Raw genomic sequence first — 17,289 nt, 5'->3', positions numbered from 1 at the left:
GAATCTACACACAGGTTAAAAATGATGTGAAAATGCTTTTTCTAAAAATCATTTTGAAAAATGCATTGAATTTGTTAGGGCTCACACTTGGCATCTAGTGTCATGATTGTATATTGCACATTACAACACATTCAAAACATTTTGTTTGCAGCTGTATAGCTGAGTCCTGGATCTCCAGATTGGCTGCATTTCTTTGCAAGAAGTGAGATACAGACAGATAATTTCAAGCTGACCATCACCTTGTAACATTTCATCAGAAAGAATTCTGCTTAATTCTTGAACCCCAACAGTTCACAGTTCCTGCTAAGTATTTTACATGGCACTTTTCTTGCTATACACTATAAAACTGACAGCATTGAGGGGAAGTGAATGTGGCTAGAGAGCTCGAAATGGGTTTGCAAGTGATCCAGATCAACATCGTTACTATGTTCATAAGTCATTAGTTTCTCTTTGAATACAGAATTGTTGAGGCCATCCAGGTTACATAGATGAGTTGCATGTAAAGGAATAAGTCACTGCAGTTGGAGCATGGCTTCCTAAGATAGGCACTAAGATCCAAAGTACACACTTCAAAAATTTATGAAAATGAACCAAAGTTCTTGATTCTGAAGGCTGCAGCATGGACAGATTCTCAAATTGATGGCATTGCTTTAACATGTCTTTTTTTAAAATCAGAGCAAGGGAGATTTAGCCATAATTAAATCATGTCTGCTGGAACGTGACTTTAATCCTGAAGTACCTAATGATTCTGTGCATCTAGAATAGAAGAGGAAGTACAAGACTAGCAAGTTCCCCCTAAGCTTTCTTCTTCACAGTACCTGTGTTGAACAGCCCCAGAATGTTCCAAAACTCTAGCCGGAGAACTGCCCCACATGTCCTTTTCATGCAGCTTCAAATCTCCCCTCAAGGGCTGGGGCAGGCACCTTCCAACTCGGGGTTTTCTTTTTCCTTGACGAAGGTTCAGGATTTAGAAAAGTAAAATCTATGCAGAGAGAATTAATTGCAGTACATTTTTTGACAAGATTTGTAGAATGGTAGACTATCTCCATGCCAACCATTACAGTTCGCTATATTTCACAATAGAGAAAAAGGGAGATTGCCAGAATGATTATCAGATATGATGAGCTCATCTCTACTGTCTTAGACAAGGTTCCTTATCATTTTACTCTTTGGAAGGATGCTTTCATATACACGTTGCTTTAGGAACAGTGGTACAACCCTCGCAGTTGCCTAAGGCATTATTTATCCTGTGTATCTCACCTTAGATCCTTGAACAAAATGCCTTAAGGACTTCGTTTCTTCTCTTACTTTTTTGAATTGCCAGGAATTGTCATTGTATCCACACACACACACACCCATTCCTATTGGAAACCTCAACACTACTGAGAAATCAGAAGAATTTACTTTCTCTCTTCTTACTTGTGAGCCTCTGGTTGGATTTTCTTTTTGGGGGGGGTGGGGGGATGGGACTCCTAAGAAGCAGATCAGAGAAGCAGCATGGCAGATCTCTGTGTCCCTCTCTGTGTCTCTCCTTAATTAGCAGAGGACTCAAGGAGATTTTGATACATCCCTTTTCCTAACAGTCTTGACTTGACCGTTGGTTTTCATGTATGTAAAAATACTGAATCTTCCTCCCCTGTTTGTCCTGCCCCTGCAAAGGGGTAGGTTTTTTTTTAGTGTTAGTAGAGGAGATTTCTTACCTGGAAATACTTGTGAGAGATTCGGATCCAGAAGCTCTTCCTTGTTCCTCACACAGTCACAGAGTGGACAGTGAAAGCTAGCTTCTAGCTCTTCCAGGTTCTCAGGGAAGAATTCAGTTCACTACAATCTAAATAAGTAGGGTAATAGTTACTTCTCCTGATTGGTGGATCCAAGACACAAGCACTAGTTTTCAGGTAAGAAATTTACCTTTGTCAAAACAATATGATGAAGCAATGTAGTGGTAAGCAATGTAGCAAATTGTGACAAAGAAGGTCAGTGGCACTAATTAGTTGATTTTAGCTAGCAATTTTATTGCAGGTATGTAGTTCATAGGACAAAATGAAATACTGCATCTGAAATTAAGGCTTGCATGCTATTCCTAAATGGTCTTGCTTGGAGGTAAGCCCCATTTATTTCCAAGGGATTTACTTTCAAATAAGGTTGCAGCGGGTTGTAGCCTTCCATGGCTTTCATGCATTAGTATGAGTGGTTTTTAACAAGGCTTTAAATTAACTGCCACACACTTTTCTTTTTTTCTTTTTCCAAAAAAGGAGAGATATGGACTAGCCCCTTAACAAGGAACTGAAATGTGCTCATTTTGTATATAAAAGGCAGTCTGTTTTTTTCAATTACTATGTGTGTATGTGTTATTGTGTTATGTGATAACAGCACTGTGTTTTCCTGTCATTTTTACAACTCTTTCCTGGCTGAAGTGATACACAAGCAACAATGGGTAGTAATCACATTGCCCCGTTCACTTTCAAAAGGAGAGAAGCGGAGATGATCGTGAAACTTTCCAGCAGGCTACAGTAAGCGTAACTGTCTGTTAGCCCCATTGTCAGATATTTTCAAAAGAAAGGAAAAAAGGCATGAACACCAATATAGATCCTTGCATAAATTTGTCATATTATGAGTGAATTAATATATATATATATATAAATTAATTATTAAATACTTTCAACATATATTTCATTATTATTGTTTAAAGCTTATTGCTACATTCATACTTGCAATTCCCAATGTTCTGTCCCAGCTGACTGTCATTGGCTCTAGAAAGACAGTGTATTTTTTAAAAGTGTTCTGGTATTCAGAGGGTGACTCAGTGTTAGTTTACGATAATCTCTCCTTTTAAAACCATAAATATTTAATTCTCAAGCATTGTTGACCTTAATGGATGGAGTTGATGCAGGTGTAATGAGGTTGTTGCAAATTGCCACCAAAAAGCCTTCAGCTTTTTGGTCCACAGCTCTAAAACCTAAAAAGGTCCACAGCTCTAAAACCTGTGAACCAAGTTATCTTTTTTGAAGTATTATTTCATTTTTGTAGTCGCCATACTTCCAACACCTATTGATCTGTAAAACAGCCCCCCTCCCAACAATTAATGGACCAGTGAAACATATGCTTCTGGTGAAGTAAGCCTGAGGCACAATTGAGGTGGAGTCTACACACTTATGAAAATGCTTTTTAAAAGTGTTTTTTACAAAATACATTGAATTTTCCATAAGGCTCACCATCATCATCTAGTGTCACATTGTATATCACACTTAAAACACACTTAAAATGTTTTATTTGCAGCTATATAGATGAGTCCCAAGGCAACTGAAGAGTTGCCATCCATTGCAGGGGTGAGTCAGGCAACGCAGTACATTTCTGGATAATTAAAATAGTGGACCTTAAAGCTGCTCGCCCAGACAGTGGAAATAACCTTGCTACTTCCATGTTTACCCTTCCAGGAGAATAAAGAGTCTTATCTAAGGTCCCCTGCCTCATACACACTAACAAGAAATAGTTAAACTTGTAATTTAGGAAATTAAACCGATCTCCATATAAAGGAAATTGTATCATTATACCCTATTTTAGATCAGACTTAAAACTCCATAAAAAGTTATAATAAGAGAATCTGTTTCCTTAAAATATTTTTTGCTGAATGTGAAATTGTAACTTAGTGGTTTGGGGTAGCAGACTGCAGGCCCTCTGGGGACTACTTTGTTATTTTCCTTAGACCCATGAACTGGAGACAGGTATAAAAGACATAAACTTATAATTGAAGTGTGTTAAGCCCAGGAACTTGCCTTTCAAGTTTTGGAACTGAAAAGAGTCTCTAGGGCTTCCTTACAAAAATATACTTGGTCATATAGCATCCCCCCCCCCCCCGGCTTGGTTTCCACAGGGATCATTTTGTTGTTGCCGTTGTTTGTTGCAACAATTGAAAGCCAGTCTTTGTCAATCTACTTCACATCACCCAGAGATCTGCCAGTATATTGCAATTTAACTACTCTGCTATCCGCCCCTGGGATTATGGGCATCCATGCATAAGATTCTCTACAGATATTGGGGTCTCTGTAGTTTTTAGGCATCTGCAGCCTTATGAATGTCATTTACCAGCACATCTGTAATACCTCTTGTGCCAGTGCTGGAAAATCTGGGCAAAGCAAACAAGAATGATCAAGCAGGATTCAAGAGTGCATGTTGTCTTGCCAGGGCAGCAATATTACTTGATGCCTTGCCTCTTGGGAAAGAAATCCTGTCTCTGATTGTTGACTGTTGATGGTCTCACTCCTGTGAAATTATTTCTGTGTCCTTTCAGTTGCTGGTAGTTTGTTCATTCTTTTTTTTCATACTATAAAATGTGGCAAATGATTTTACTAGCGTAAGCACTTAAAAGTGTTGGAATAATGGCTTCCAAGCTCCATAGCACTCCTTCTCATGGTAAATGTGCCCCCTTAGCATGAAGGCCTTTTAAATGTTCTTTTGCCATAGATTTGATTAATTGTTCCATTGTCGGTTGCAAAGTGTACTGTTAGAACCACAGCACGTACACATATTTTCTATAGAGCTGGAAAGAATTAAAACTGGTTTCTTTTGTTAATCTATAAATTCTGAGAACTGTTGTATTGAGAATTGCCCTCTATCCAGTTAGCTTTCCAAACCCTTAAGAGCAAGGTAGTGCTATGTTACCTTTTTGTACTAGAATATTGCTTTGTAGCCTTGCATCGTGCTGCTGTTAAGGTTTTACTACTTCGCAGAGATCCTGGCCTCATAGATCTCTCATTCACAAGGACCCCTTCTAAATAATGCCCTGATTGGTGACAATGGAATCAGGAAGCATTAACGTATGATATTTTTGATGAGGGGATTTAGAGCTATTGTGGTATTGCCATAAAAAACAGCTCTTTCCCCCAGTACTATTAGTCTGTGTGGAATAGTAGTGATCAGAACTGGGATCCCACTGCCAATATTTGATTGGCAACACTGATCACCTGCAGATGCATTTGTACAGAAGTCCTCTGTGCATAGCTGCCAAGTTTTCCCTTTTCTCACGAGGAAGCCTATTCAGCATAAGGGAATTTCCCTTTTAAAAAGGGAGAACTTGGCAGCTATGCCTCTGTGCATAATTGCCCTGTCAGTATTTCTCATTGAGTCACAAACAGTTTTTAAAGTTTTATCATCCTTAGAACAAGAATGCTAAAGTTTGGGGTTTTAGCAGGAGCTGTATACCTGTCCCAAACCTTTGAGTTCTGTTTCAGCAACTGTCTGGCAACTTGTATGCCTTCTAGATTGGCCTTGGTAACTAGCACATGGTTCTCGTTCTACAAGAAACTGAGGTATATCCTTGTAAATTGCCCAAATCTGATCGGGGGGGGGGATGAAATACTCCTTTCCAGAGAGTCAGAAATGTTTAAAACAATAAAATAAACAGGCAATATGCCTATAGAAAAAGAAAGGTCTGCTATGAACTAGCAGCTGCACTAATCGACTAATCTTGTCTGAATTAGGTATAAATTCCTTTAGCTTCTTGCAGTGCATTACCAGTCTAAGTCACTGATTCTACTAGGACTGACATGTAAGCACCAAATTGTGTAGGGATCAAGGGCATACCCACCACGGGGCAAGTTAGGGCAGCTGCCCTACTCTAGAAGCAGGGCTGGTGGGCAGAGGCGGAGCACAGCCCGGCGTAGCGCGAGTTCGCCATTCCCGCCGCGCCGCGCCGCACCCTCCCTCCAGCTCCCCGGCGCGCCCTCTGGCAAGGCCAAGCGCGGCGGGGAACCAGAGAGTGCGGCGCGGCGGGCGGGAACGCTGAACTCGCGCTCCGCTGGGCTGGGCTCCGCCTCCGCCCACCAGCCCTGCTTCTAGGGAGGGGCGGAGGCGCGGAGGAGGCAGCCACAAGCTCGCGCTCCCCACGCGCCTCTGGAGCTTCGTGCTGGGCGGGGGAGCCTGGGGCCGCCTCCTTGAAAGAGCTGCGAGGCACGGAGGAGGCAGGCACAAGCTTGCGTTCCCTGTGCACCTCTGGAGCTTCGTGCCGGGCGCGGGAGCCTGGGGCCGCCTCCTTGAAAGAGCTGCGAGGCGTGGAGGCAGGCACAAGCTCGCGCTCCCCGTGCGCCTCTGGAGCTTCGTGCCGGGCGCGGGAGCCTGGGGCCGCCTCCTTGAAAGCGCTGGGAGGCGCAGAGGAGGCAGGCACAAGCTCACGCTCCCTGCGCCTCTGGAGCTTCGTGCTGGGCGCGGGATCCTGGGGCCGCCTCCTTGAAACAGCTTGGAGGCGCGGAGGAGGCAGCCACAAGCTTGCGCTTCCCGCACGCCTCTGGAGCTTCGTGCCGGGAGCGGGAGCCTGGGGCCGCCTCCTCGGAAGAACTGGGAGGCGCAGGCCACGTAGCCCCGCCCACATTCCCACTGTGGCCCCTCCCCTCCCGCCCCTTGCCCCCCCCTAATTTTGATCCTGGGTACGCCCCTGGTAGGGATCCTGGGTCCAATGTACAAGCTCTGCCCCAAACTTCACCATGCACACTTCTCTCACTCAGTCCCTGACCTTCTCTTGAGTAGGGAAGGTCTGTGTAGGGATTCTCCTCATGTGAATGCAAGTACGGCTCTCTTCGTGATCAATCATGTACAAGTGAATGTGGGTAGAATACCTATACAAGATGGGAACGTTTAGAGACTGAGCAGGGAAGGGGCGTGTGCAGTGACATTGAGGGTCAAGCTTGCATGCATGCTTCTGTCCCTCTACATGGTTTGGCACTTGTGTACTCATGCCTATACACAGTTGGAGTTGGGTGTTATCAACTCCTGATGACTTAGCACTCCAAAAACACTGCATAATCTTGTGCAGTGGTTTCTCGTAGATGTCAGGCACCATGAGGCACAGAATAGAACTTTTCTCCCTTGTTGGATATTCTTCAGTAATGTTAATTTAAATTTGATATGTATATTTTAAAGACGGTTGTGCACCACCCTAAAATGATGTTAAGAGTGGTACAGAAATGTGTTGTATATATATTAAGCTCTGCTTCCCTACAACTTTCCTAGCAAAAGGACAGTACATATTGAAAATGAGATTTGCTCTGGTGTTACTTAAATACAGTAACCCTAAATGGATTTGTGTTGATGTGTAGTGACACCTAGACTTAAACCTTGGCTATGGATAGAACCCTGATTTACTTTTGTATACTTTTATAATTGTATTTTGAGTGCCACTTTGACTTCTCTCTCCCTTTTTCTCCAAATAAAAACCATAAGCTTCTGGTAGCTAAATTAATTTCTTAGTATTTAAATTTTAATATTTGGTTGTATGAAAAGGGAAATGGAAGTAATTTGCACACACAAATAAATTAGGCAGATCTTCTAAGCCAGGGGTTCCCAACAAAATTTTCTCGAGGACCACTCATCGAGCCACTATTGTGACAAGGACCCCCATTAATTCCTAATCCTAAAATTAAAAAGTGAGAGCCAAATTAAGAGTCTTTTTATATTTTATATTTATACGTTTTTTACAGTTACAACAGAGTACTCCATCAGTATACAGTTTGTTTTAATTTTCAGTTCTTAATGAGATAAACCACTTTTTAACCAAGGGTCCAGTTTTAACTACGCGAACTGTAGCTTCCGCGAAAAACAACGCTTTGTTTACAAACACTACTGTTTTGCAAAGAGGCAGCGCGCGCCAGGGAGGAGGGAGGGGAATGGAGAAGACAGGGTACCTGCGCAGTAGCGCACAAATGAAGCCGACGCGCGCAAAGCATCTTGGGGAGATGAGCGTTAGTAGAATGTGCGCGCTGCCTCTTTGCAAAACAGTAGTGTTTGTAAAGCGCCACCTAACGGCATACAGCAGAACTACTGCCTCTATCTAATTCTAGTTTTGCGCTAGACTCTGCTCATGCAGGAAGCGGCCAAAACAAAAAATCTGTTATCATACGAAATATACGAACCATAATGCCCCCCCCCCAAAATTAGTCATCCTATGATGATGCAAATATTATTTGTATGAATTTTCAGTATCCTAGGAGTAGCAAACTTAGGGAGCAGTGTCTGTTTTTGTAGACAAGTTCTGGATGTTCAGCCTTGTAGCTGCAGAAGACAATTATCAGGACATCAGTTTACTTTTTCATAGGATCGGGGGTGTCTTGTTTCCCTATAGGTTGTTTTTTCCTCAGGTTTATTTAAAAGCATGAGTATTTCATATTACCAGTATTCTGCAATGTGCTAGCAGATTGGGAGCAAGTAATTCCCAACACCTGTTTTAATGTGATTTCTAAGACAAATTGCTTTATCTTTAGCAGGTGCAAATTGCAAAGCTTACAATTGACTTTCTATTTATTCTTTTTTGTTTTAGCTTCTCTCAGCTTCTAAATTCTTTTCTTTTCCTTTTTCATTCATTAACATTTTGTAGAAAGGTCTTGTAGGTGGTTTATTTATGACACAGACGGGAATTCAGAGATGCTAATAGATTATTTCTTTGCTCAGTATTATGTTGCCTCTATATTTATCTTGTATAGCTGAATCTATATTAAAGATGACATACCAAGATCAGAGGATGCTGGAGAAAGGGAGAGAGATACTTCATCATCTTCAGGAATTGGTGTTCTTATGTAATGCCAAGCCTTTGTATTGCACCGTTCTGTATTTCCTCTTTTGTGGCAAACTGCAGTTGTAAGCCATGATCAAACCATGGTTTGCATTTCAGATTGCAGACAAACTTTGGTTTGCACAAACTATGTTTTTTCCTATTTGGATGTAACTGCAAACTGGTTTGCCACAAAAGACTATGTATAAGAGTGTGCAAGGGGAGAAAGGTGTGTACAAGCCCAAGGCTCTGTTTGAATTGAGCCAGTGTCTAGGAACTAAAAAGCCTTAGATCAAGCCTTTTTGCCATCTAATATTCTTTCATTGGTTTTAGAGGGTCTTTCCTGAATTCATGTTTGGACTTATTCCAAACAAAAGCAGTGCTTTTGTTGAGTTTGCTAAGTAATTTGATTAATTCCCCATGATTTTACTTGAATGATTACTTCTGAACAAGTATTCTCTGCTCTTACCATAATCATTTGTGATAAATGTGCAAATATCTACATTAAATTTTCAGCTATCAGGTTTGACAAGTTCCTTGGTTCAGGGCTGAGAGGAAGGGCTTTAAAACTATGAAGCACTTATAAAATTGCAGCTGAGGAGCCCAGAGTTTAACAGTCCAAACCTAAACATGCTTAATAATAATAATAATAATAATCCTACTGAATTCTTTGAGACCTTCCTCTTACAGAGTAAGCTTCATTTTCAAACATTTGACAGTGAAAATGATGGGTAGAAGATACTGGAGACTTTCACATTTGTCTTGAGATGAGCACTGTTCATATTGGAAAACAAAAATAGAAAAACTGTATTTCTTCATGCAGAACCACTTGTCAGCAAGAAAAGAAACCTAACACAGCTGTGGAAGTCCGTTCGACCCAATGTAAAAAATATCCTTTATTACTGACACAAAATTCTGCACACTTCTTTTGGCCTTAAAATATGCACCAGCGGCTTTGTGGCTTTTTGACTAATCTTCTTTTACTTCAAAAATACACTGACAGAATATTGGCTCTGCATGTATTTTTGGAGTTAACTAGAAAGACATGATCCCTTCATTTTTTCTGTTTTCTATTAATATTTATAATCTCTTCTCGGAAACCCAACAACCACAGGTATGGGTTTTCTTTATGGTGTTATAAATGCAGGCAATAAAAGGGGAAAGACAATCACCAGCCTAAACTTAACTCTAGAAGAATGTAGTTACTTTATGTTACGTAGCATAGCTAATATTATCCTTCTGCATTTCATAGGAATCTAATACAGTTTTATGCAGGAATTTATAAACAACCGTAGAAATAGACATACAGTTATTGTAATATAAGAGACAGGTGGTCTTGATTAATAGCTATTAAAAAATCTAGTTGCTTTAGGTGAAACTGTTTACAGTATCCTGTCCTGTTACCTCCATCTAGATTAGATCCTTCATGGAAAGTATATTATTGCATTAGCTTTATATTCACTACTCTGTATAAATGCTTTTAATCAGTGCTGTAAGAAAGAGAAAGTTTTCAATTGATATAAAATGTGGCAAAATTCCTTCCCAATTTTTTTATTTTTTATTTGGCAGAGAGAGACTGAGAACACACAGCATTGAATCATCAGGAAAATTGAAGATTTCCCCTGAACAACATTGGGATTTTACTGCAGAGGACTTGAAAGATCTTGGAGAAATTGGACGAGGCGCTTATGGTTCGGTCAACAAAATGGTCCACAAACCAAGTGGGCAAATTATGGCCGTTAAAGTAGGTGATGCCCATAATTATTATTGTACTTTCCAACTGCAGGGGCAACATATAGTGGATAATTTAATATCCATCCATCTTGCGCTCAGCAGTTGTTTGCTTTCCCCCACTATCTGTATATTTTGGCTTGTAGTTTAGTGTTATTAAATACTTAACTGGTTTGTAAAATTATGGGTTGTAAAATTTAAGGAGAACATCTATTATATGTAAGCTTCTTTTTAACACAAACACTGTATATATATATACATATATATATATATATATATATATATATATATATATATATATATACACACACACACACTGAGACCCTTTATCTCTAGGTTCCTGGTTTTAAATCCAGCTCAGGTTTATTATTCTTAAATGCAGTTTTGCAGTGGACAGGTCAGGGTCCTTTGTGGAACAAGCCAGTTGCCTTGCTGCAGTAGTTTCCATTTTTCCTACTTATCTACTTGCACTGGTGTGCTTTCGAACTGCTAGGTTGGCAGGAGCCTGGGACAAAGCAACGGGAGCTCACCCCGTCATGCGGATTCGAACTGTTGACCTTCCAATCGGCAAGCCCAAGAGGCACAGTGGTTTAGACCACAGCGCCACCTGTGCCCCGCTCATTTCTTGTTAATACTCTTTTAACAACACTGGGCTATAAAATAACTTGAAGTGAAGGCAGAATTGAGCCCTGTACTCAGTCCAGTTATCAGCAAGTATACTGGCATGTTTTGTAACACGTAGGCCACTAGTCATCAAGTATAATAGGCATAGAAGAGGGTGTGACCAGTACGCTTTATGGAATATTAAATATCCTTTGCCCTGCTTTTTCCAGCATCTGTGTCTTTGAGCTACATAAGTGAATTCTGGCCTACAAGGAATCCATTCTATCTTGTTCCCTACTCTCCCTGAATTTGTAGGGTGGAACATGCCATATTTTTTTCTGTGTATCCATGCCTCTGCTGAGTCCTGTTGAGGGCCAATATTTGGGTTTTGCATAGCAACAAATTAAGGTTTGCTACCAAATAATTAGGTCACTTTGCTTGTTAGCCAGGTTTCACTTGTGTATGCTGCAGTAGAGCACACAAAGTATGAATGCAGAGGAGGACATTTGTAAACACAATGGACAGGCTACCTGAGAGACACATTGCATCTCCCTGATATATCTTTAGTGGGTCCTTGAACATTTAAGGATTCACATAACTTTCACGTTGACTACCGTACTTCAGCAAATACCGGAGTGCAACTGTCATACATTTACCTGTATGATAGACACAATTGCCATATTCAAACTTTGCTATTATGGTGATGTTTAATCCATTCCCATGTATTCAGTAATAAATATTAAATAATAATAAATTATGGGAGGAATTTGGCATTGCACTATTATGATGATTCTCTCAGCTTGCCATACAGGACAATCTCCTCCCTGCCCCCAGACACGCTTTTCTGGAGGTTCCCACAATTGTTGGAACCAGTTTGATCTTCCCAAGATCACTCGACCTTGATTTGTGCTCAGCTTGTGTTTTCTGTGGGAAGTCTTGATAATAGGTGGCTGTTTTATGGTAAAATAATGCTGGAAGAAGAGTATAGATAGATAGCCAGTAAAAGAAAAGTTAAAGAAAAGAAATAATTATAAAATTACATAGACAGAATTCTACAGAAAACAGGAAGGTGAGGCAGATACCAGCAGCCACTGAAGAAAGGGAAATATGGTAAAGAATGGTACAGAAATATTAGGAGAGGAATTCTGGAGAAGAAAATGGGAACAAGGTCAGAAAACTCTGGAGATAACCTGCGTTTTTTTGCAGGGATCATGCAATCAAGGAGAGCACAATGGGAAGTGCTTTGCATATTTGGTCATGGGATTCCTTGGGAATACAAAGATTGGATAATGTATTGTATACAAAGGCTAGGAATAGTTACATGCGGAAGGGAATTGTGAAGGTTAGAGGGCATTGGCCTATATGCAGTTTAGGTATTGCCAGAGAGTTAAGAAACACTGGAAAAAGGAAAAACAGATGGAATATGTTATATTTGCGGTTGTGTTTTAGAGTTCCCATTTCATCTTCTATGTAACAGGCAGTTCTTTACTTGGATCATTCTGTTCTGCCCATCACTTCCTAGGCAAACAGTTGAGCTGCTTACTATTTGTACTCTGGAATGTGTAATGACTTTACAGCTGTAGAATAATTGTGCCCAGAAGAATTGTATAGTGTCTCCAGAACAAAGCAAAACCCTCCCATGCCTGCTATTATAACTTTCTCAAGTGGCTTTGATCAGCATTTCTTTGGTGGGGGAGGGTATGGTGTTTTTGTTACTCTTAACTGTTAGCATTTAGAGATCCACATTGGTATGCTATAACTGGGGATATTTTTGTAAAGTGTCTTCTTGGGGCCATATTACATGCTAATGTTCAAAGCATTTTTAATTGTGTGCTTAGAATTAGCCATATCGTTTTCTTTAGCAAAACAGGGGTGTGGGTGTTTTGGATTGGGGCTGGAAGAGAGGTTAGCTGTTTAGCCCTGCACTGTTTTCCCTGGAAAATCACCCTATACAGAAGCTTTTGTGCCCCAGAAGGTGATAGCAAATTGTGGGTAGTGCTGGAGGTGGTTGCCTAGAAAATAGCAATGGGTAAAGGATCAAAATCTGGATTAGGATTAGGATCCATTGCAGTTAACTTTTCTAAAAGGAGAGACATGACACAGTGCCTAAAAACACTTTTAATGTGCCATGCAGTTTGGCCCTTAGTCACAGATTGGCTACCAACATGTCATATTCTTTATGGACGGGGTGGTCCTTAGTAATCTTTCTAGACCATGCTTCCTCTCCAAGCCACACCTGTGGCCAGCCTTGCACTGCGGCCTACTCAAATGTTTTTGTTAGGCTGGAATGTGTCCCATGAATTGAGTCCTGAACTGAAGAAAATACTGCCTAATAAAAGGGAATATTCATCATACTCAAATATGGATTGTTGCATGATAATGATAGCATAAGTCAGCCTTCCCCAACTTGCTGTCTTCCCATCATCCTAAACTACTGGACAAGATGTGGTGGTTAGACTTCTGGACTAGTACCTTGGAGATCAGGTTTGAATCCTTACTCAGGCATGTAACTCTTTGGTTATCCTTGAGCTAGTTGCTGTTTTTCAGCCTAACCTTCCTTACAGGTTAGAGGTTATTTATTTTTCTTAAAAATACACAATTATGTCCCCCTTCTAACCCACTTGAAATGTTTTAATAATTATTTAAAGTTCATTCACCTGAGCTGTTTAAAATGGTTCAGATGACATGTCAGAACCCATGCGTTGTGGTTTGTTGCTCCCAGTTTGGCCTGGAGTGTGTAAGGAATTGAAGCGGATGCTTTTGAGCAGCACATGGTTCATGTGGGTGAGCCCATAATAAGATATTAATGTGACATGCAAGCACAGCTAGTTCTGTTTCCTTTAATTATAATATCTCTTCCTTTCTTATTCTTTCAGAGAATTCGTTCAACAGTGGATGAAAAGGAACAGAAACAGCTTTTAATGGATTTGGATGTAGTTATGCGAAGTAGTGATTGCCCATATATTGTTCAGTTTTATGGAGCACTCTTCAGAGAGGTGGGCACTCAAAATCTGCTTAGTTTGTAACAGATTTAGTTAATATGTTTTATGACTTTTTAATGGGTAATGAAGCACAATAACCAAAGGGCAAGCAGTAGACAATTTGCAAGGGTAAACTAGTGGTGGGGGAGATGCATGTAAAGCACTGCTTTATCTCTAAAATGCCTATTTCATTTCAGTGCTTCTCGAAAGGTTCATCATTATCGTGTGTTATACACTTGTGCCTTTCAAGCTTTCTACCTTTTATTACATTTCACTTTTATCCCATTCATCCTCTTAAGGAGGTTGGGATGGTGTACATGGTTCTCCCCCATTTTTATCCCAACACCCCTGCAGGTAGGTTACACTGAGATATAATAGCTGGCCCAAGATATTGACAAGCCTAGTAAGCATTTAACTACTCCAGGGGTCACGAGGAACACAATGCCATTGTATTTTGGGATGGACAACTGCTAATGTATTCAAATGCCACATGCCACCTAACTAATTGATTAGACCAATTGTAATTTGACAAAAGAGAAAGCAGAATATTTTGTGAGGCAGACCAACTTGAAGTTTGTTCACAGAAATATATGTATTCTCTCTTAGTAAGGCAAAGGTTTGCATCGGTGTTGGTTTGTATGTCCGAGGACCTTCTTTTCTGTGCTTCCCTTTCCATCACAGCTTAGCAAGAGTTGCACATTGACCACCCCATATGTGTATTTCAGATTAACAATAATAAAACATTTCTTTCTTACTGTTTTTATTTTTATTTTTAGGGTGACTGTTGGATCTGTATGGAGCTCATGTCTACCTCGTTTGATAAATTTTACAAATATGTATATAGTGTATTAGATGACGTTATTCCAGAAGAAATTCTAGGCAAAATCACTTTAGCTGTAAGTATTATTTCTATTCTTACTGCTGCCTTTTTTTGTGTGCACACAAAAATCCAGGATCTAGGCGGGAGATGATTTGGCTTATTTAGGCTTGTTGCTGTGAACCATGCCTAGTGGTTTACCATATACTGCTCAGTCTCTGCCAGGGTGGCTTCAGATTTTTTTTTTCTTGTGGTGGTAGAGGGGTAGAGAAAGGGCAAAATTCAGATGAAACTCGGAAAATTAGAATATTGTCGAAAAGTGCATTTGTTTCAGTAACACAACTTAAAAGGTGAAACCAATATATGAGATAGATGCATGACATGCAAAACAAGATATGTGAAGCCTTTATTTGTTGTAATTGTAATTATTTGTCGTGAGGTGGGTCAATTATAAATGGAATGTAATTAATGAAATGTAATAGCGATGTTTATTTTTCGTATTATTGTAACTATTTGTTTTATTACTGTGGAATTTCCAAAAGAAAGCATTTGTAAAAATAAAAAATAAAAAGTTGCATTACTGAAATAAATTCACTTTTCGATGATATTCTAATTTTCCGAGTTTCACCTGTATACTTCTAGGTGGGTGGGTTGTGTCCCACATGCTAAGATCTCTGAAAGAAAATTAGCAGTATATGTCAATGACAGGAGTTCAGCAGTGAGAAGGCAAGAGTGGGGGTGAGCTCCTTGGTTGGGAAGTGCACTTCCCCCCCATCCCATCCCCCAGCACCACCCATGGTCCCTGCTAGCACAAGCGGGAAACATACCACCATCTTACACAACCATTTCTATCACATTTTGTTTGCATTAACTACACTGTAACATGGTACAGCTATTAAATGTTTAAAGGGACGCATCTGCATTTCTGCCTTATAAGCTGAGATGCATCTTCAAATTGTTTGGCTTTGAATTGTGTAATAGCAGGCATTTTATTATACTTTTGTTCTCAACAAAATTTCTCTTTCTCTCCTAGACTGTGAAAGCACTAAACCACTTAAAAGAAAACTTGAAAATCATTCACAGAGGTAGGCTTTTCTGGATTTGCCTTTCTTACTGTGTGGTATGTCTGTCACACACAGTTCTTCCTGAGTATGCCTATAGATTATGCAAAATATATTTGTGACCCGACTATTTGGGGTATTCCACTTGATCATTTTATGTTTGACTATGTCCATGTGAGTTTTGGTTCTCTTGGGCTACCAGTTGGAGGCTGACATTAGGACAAAGCTAATTGACAACACTCGTTGGGTGTTACATTTTATAGTCACAAGTTTCTGTGTGGAGAACAGGGTCATAGTGTTTTAGGAGGGGGTTTCTCCCATTTAAGTCTCTCTCACACCAAAGCTGCTGCCATTGGATGCTTGGCTGGCTGAGGTGCCTAGTTTGTTACTCCCTAACAAGACAGGATTTGTAAGCCAACAACAAACCATGTTTTAAGGCTGGCTAGTGATCCTGGTTTGTAAGGGAGCAACAAACCGAGATCCTGAGTTCGGATATTATGGGAAGCAAGCTCGAATCCTGATTTATTTCTCCTGTTAATTCCAGAGGGGTAGGGACTCTAGTTTATTGTGACATGCAGTTGTGGTTGCTATATTTATTCGTAACTTTGTGTCTGACGCTATGTAACTTTCAGCAGTTAGAAACTGAAGTCCTTTGGTTGCAGCTTATCTGCTTAAATATGTTTCTGTTTGCCCACATCTGTTGCAGATATTAAACCTTCCAATATTCTTCTGGACAGAAACGGAAATATTAAACTCTGTGATTTCGGCATTAGTGGACAACTTGTAGACTCCATTGCCAAAACCAGAGATGCTGGCTGCCGGCCCTACATGGCAGTAAGTGGGATTTGAAAACTTGTACTGTATGTGATGGGTGAGGTGCAAATAGAAATGGAATCCTTTATTTTACTCCCTTTGTTGTACAGGCAGAAGCTAAATATTTTGTACATGAATGGCTGAGATTGAAATCATGCTTCAGCTTCGCAAGCTAAAACTTAGATGAAGTTAGCTTGATGTGAAGCTTCTCCATCTTAATTTTAGTACATTACATCACTGCATGCCCAAGGTAATGCTGAACAGCTTTTCTTGCAGTAATCAAATCTCTTTCATGCTTTAGTAACCTGGGCCCTCTACTGGCGAAGGTATTGGAAGCATCCATTTTCTATGCGTTAGCATTTAGATAGTCATTTGTAGGAGGAATCTATAAGGAGCTAGTAAACCCCTGTGGCTCCTATCAGAGCTTTTCCTTGGAAGAGGAGGCTCAGGAATAGAGTGAGGACATTTGGGACCATGATGGTTACCATACAAAGGTGCAGGGAAATGGGAAACATACAGTTCAGTGAAATTCCTTCTGAGTATATTAAGTCTGAGAATTACTTAGTAACATTCTGATGAGGATGTTGGTGCCTGGTGGTAGCATGGATCAATAAAATACAGCTTCAGCTCCCAAATGTGGCAGAATAATTGACTAGTCTAAGAGGGATGCTCCCATTGCCATTTAAATAACAGAATAACAGAATTCCAAAGATACAGATTCTTTTGCCATTTGTTCTTAGTTGGATG

At 40.3% G+C, this 17,289-nt stretch overlaps 1 protein-coding gene across 9 annotated transcripts in view; it reads left to right on the top strand.

Moving 5' to 3' along the window:
• The window catches only part of MAP2K4 (mitogen-activated protein kinase kinase 4), a 50,331-nt gene that overhangs the window by 22,329 nt on the left and 10,713 nt on the right, over positions 1–17,289 (top strand). For 5 of the 9 annotated variants that reach the window (XM_060271818.1, XM_035104632.2, XM_035104631.2 and 2 more), the window contains 6 exons: positions 2,415–2,510; positions 10,106–10,280; positions 13,747–13,866; positions 14,628–14,747; positions 15,702–15,753; positions 16,436–16,563. In XM_060271818.1, coding sequence (XP_060127801.1) covers positions 2,431–2,510; positions 10,106–10,280; positions 13,747–13,866; positions 14,628–14,747; positions 15,702–15,753; positions 16,436–16,563 — 675 coding nt within the window. In that variant the 5' untranslated portion in view covers positions 2,415–2,430. The remainder of the gene's footprint in view (positions 1–2,414; positions 2,511–10,105; positions 10,281–13,746; positions 13,867–14,627; positions 14,748–15,701; positions 15,754–16,435; positions 16,564–17,289) is intronic. The other 4 variants (XM_035104633.2, XM_035104636.2, XM_035104635.2 and 1 more) reach the window with 1 other exon arrangement.

Source organism: Zootoca vivipara, chromosome 2 (genome assembly GCF_963506605.1).
Source record: "Zootoca vivipara chromosome 2, rZooViv1.1, whole genome shotgun sequence".
Classification (NCBI taxonomy): Eukaryota; Metazoa; Chordata; class Lepidosauria; order Squamata; family Lacertidae; genus Zootoca; species Zootoca vivipara.
This window is presented reverse-complemented; position numbering and strand designations above follow the sequence as displayed.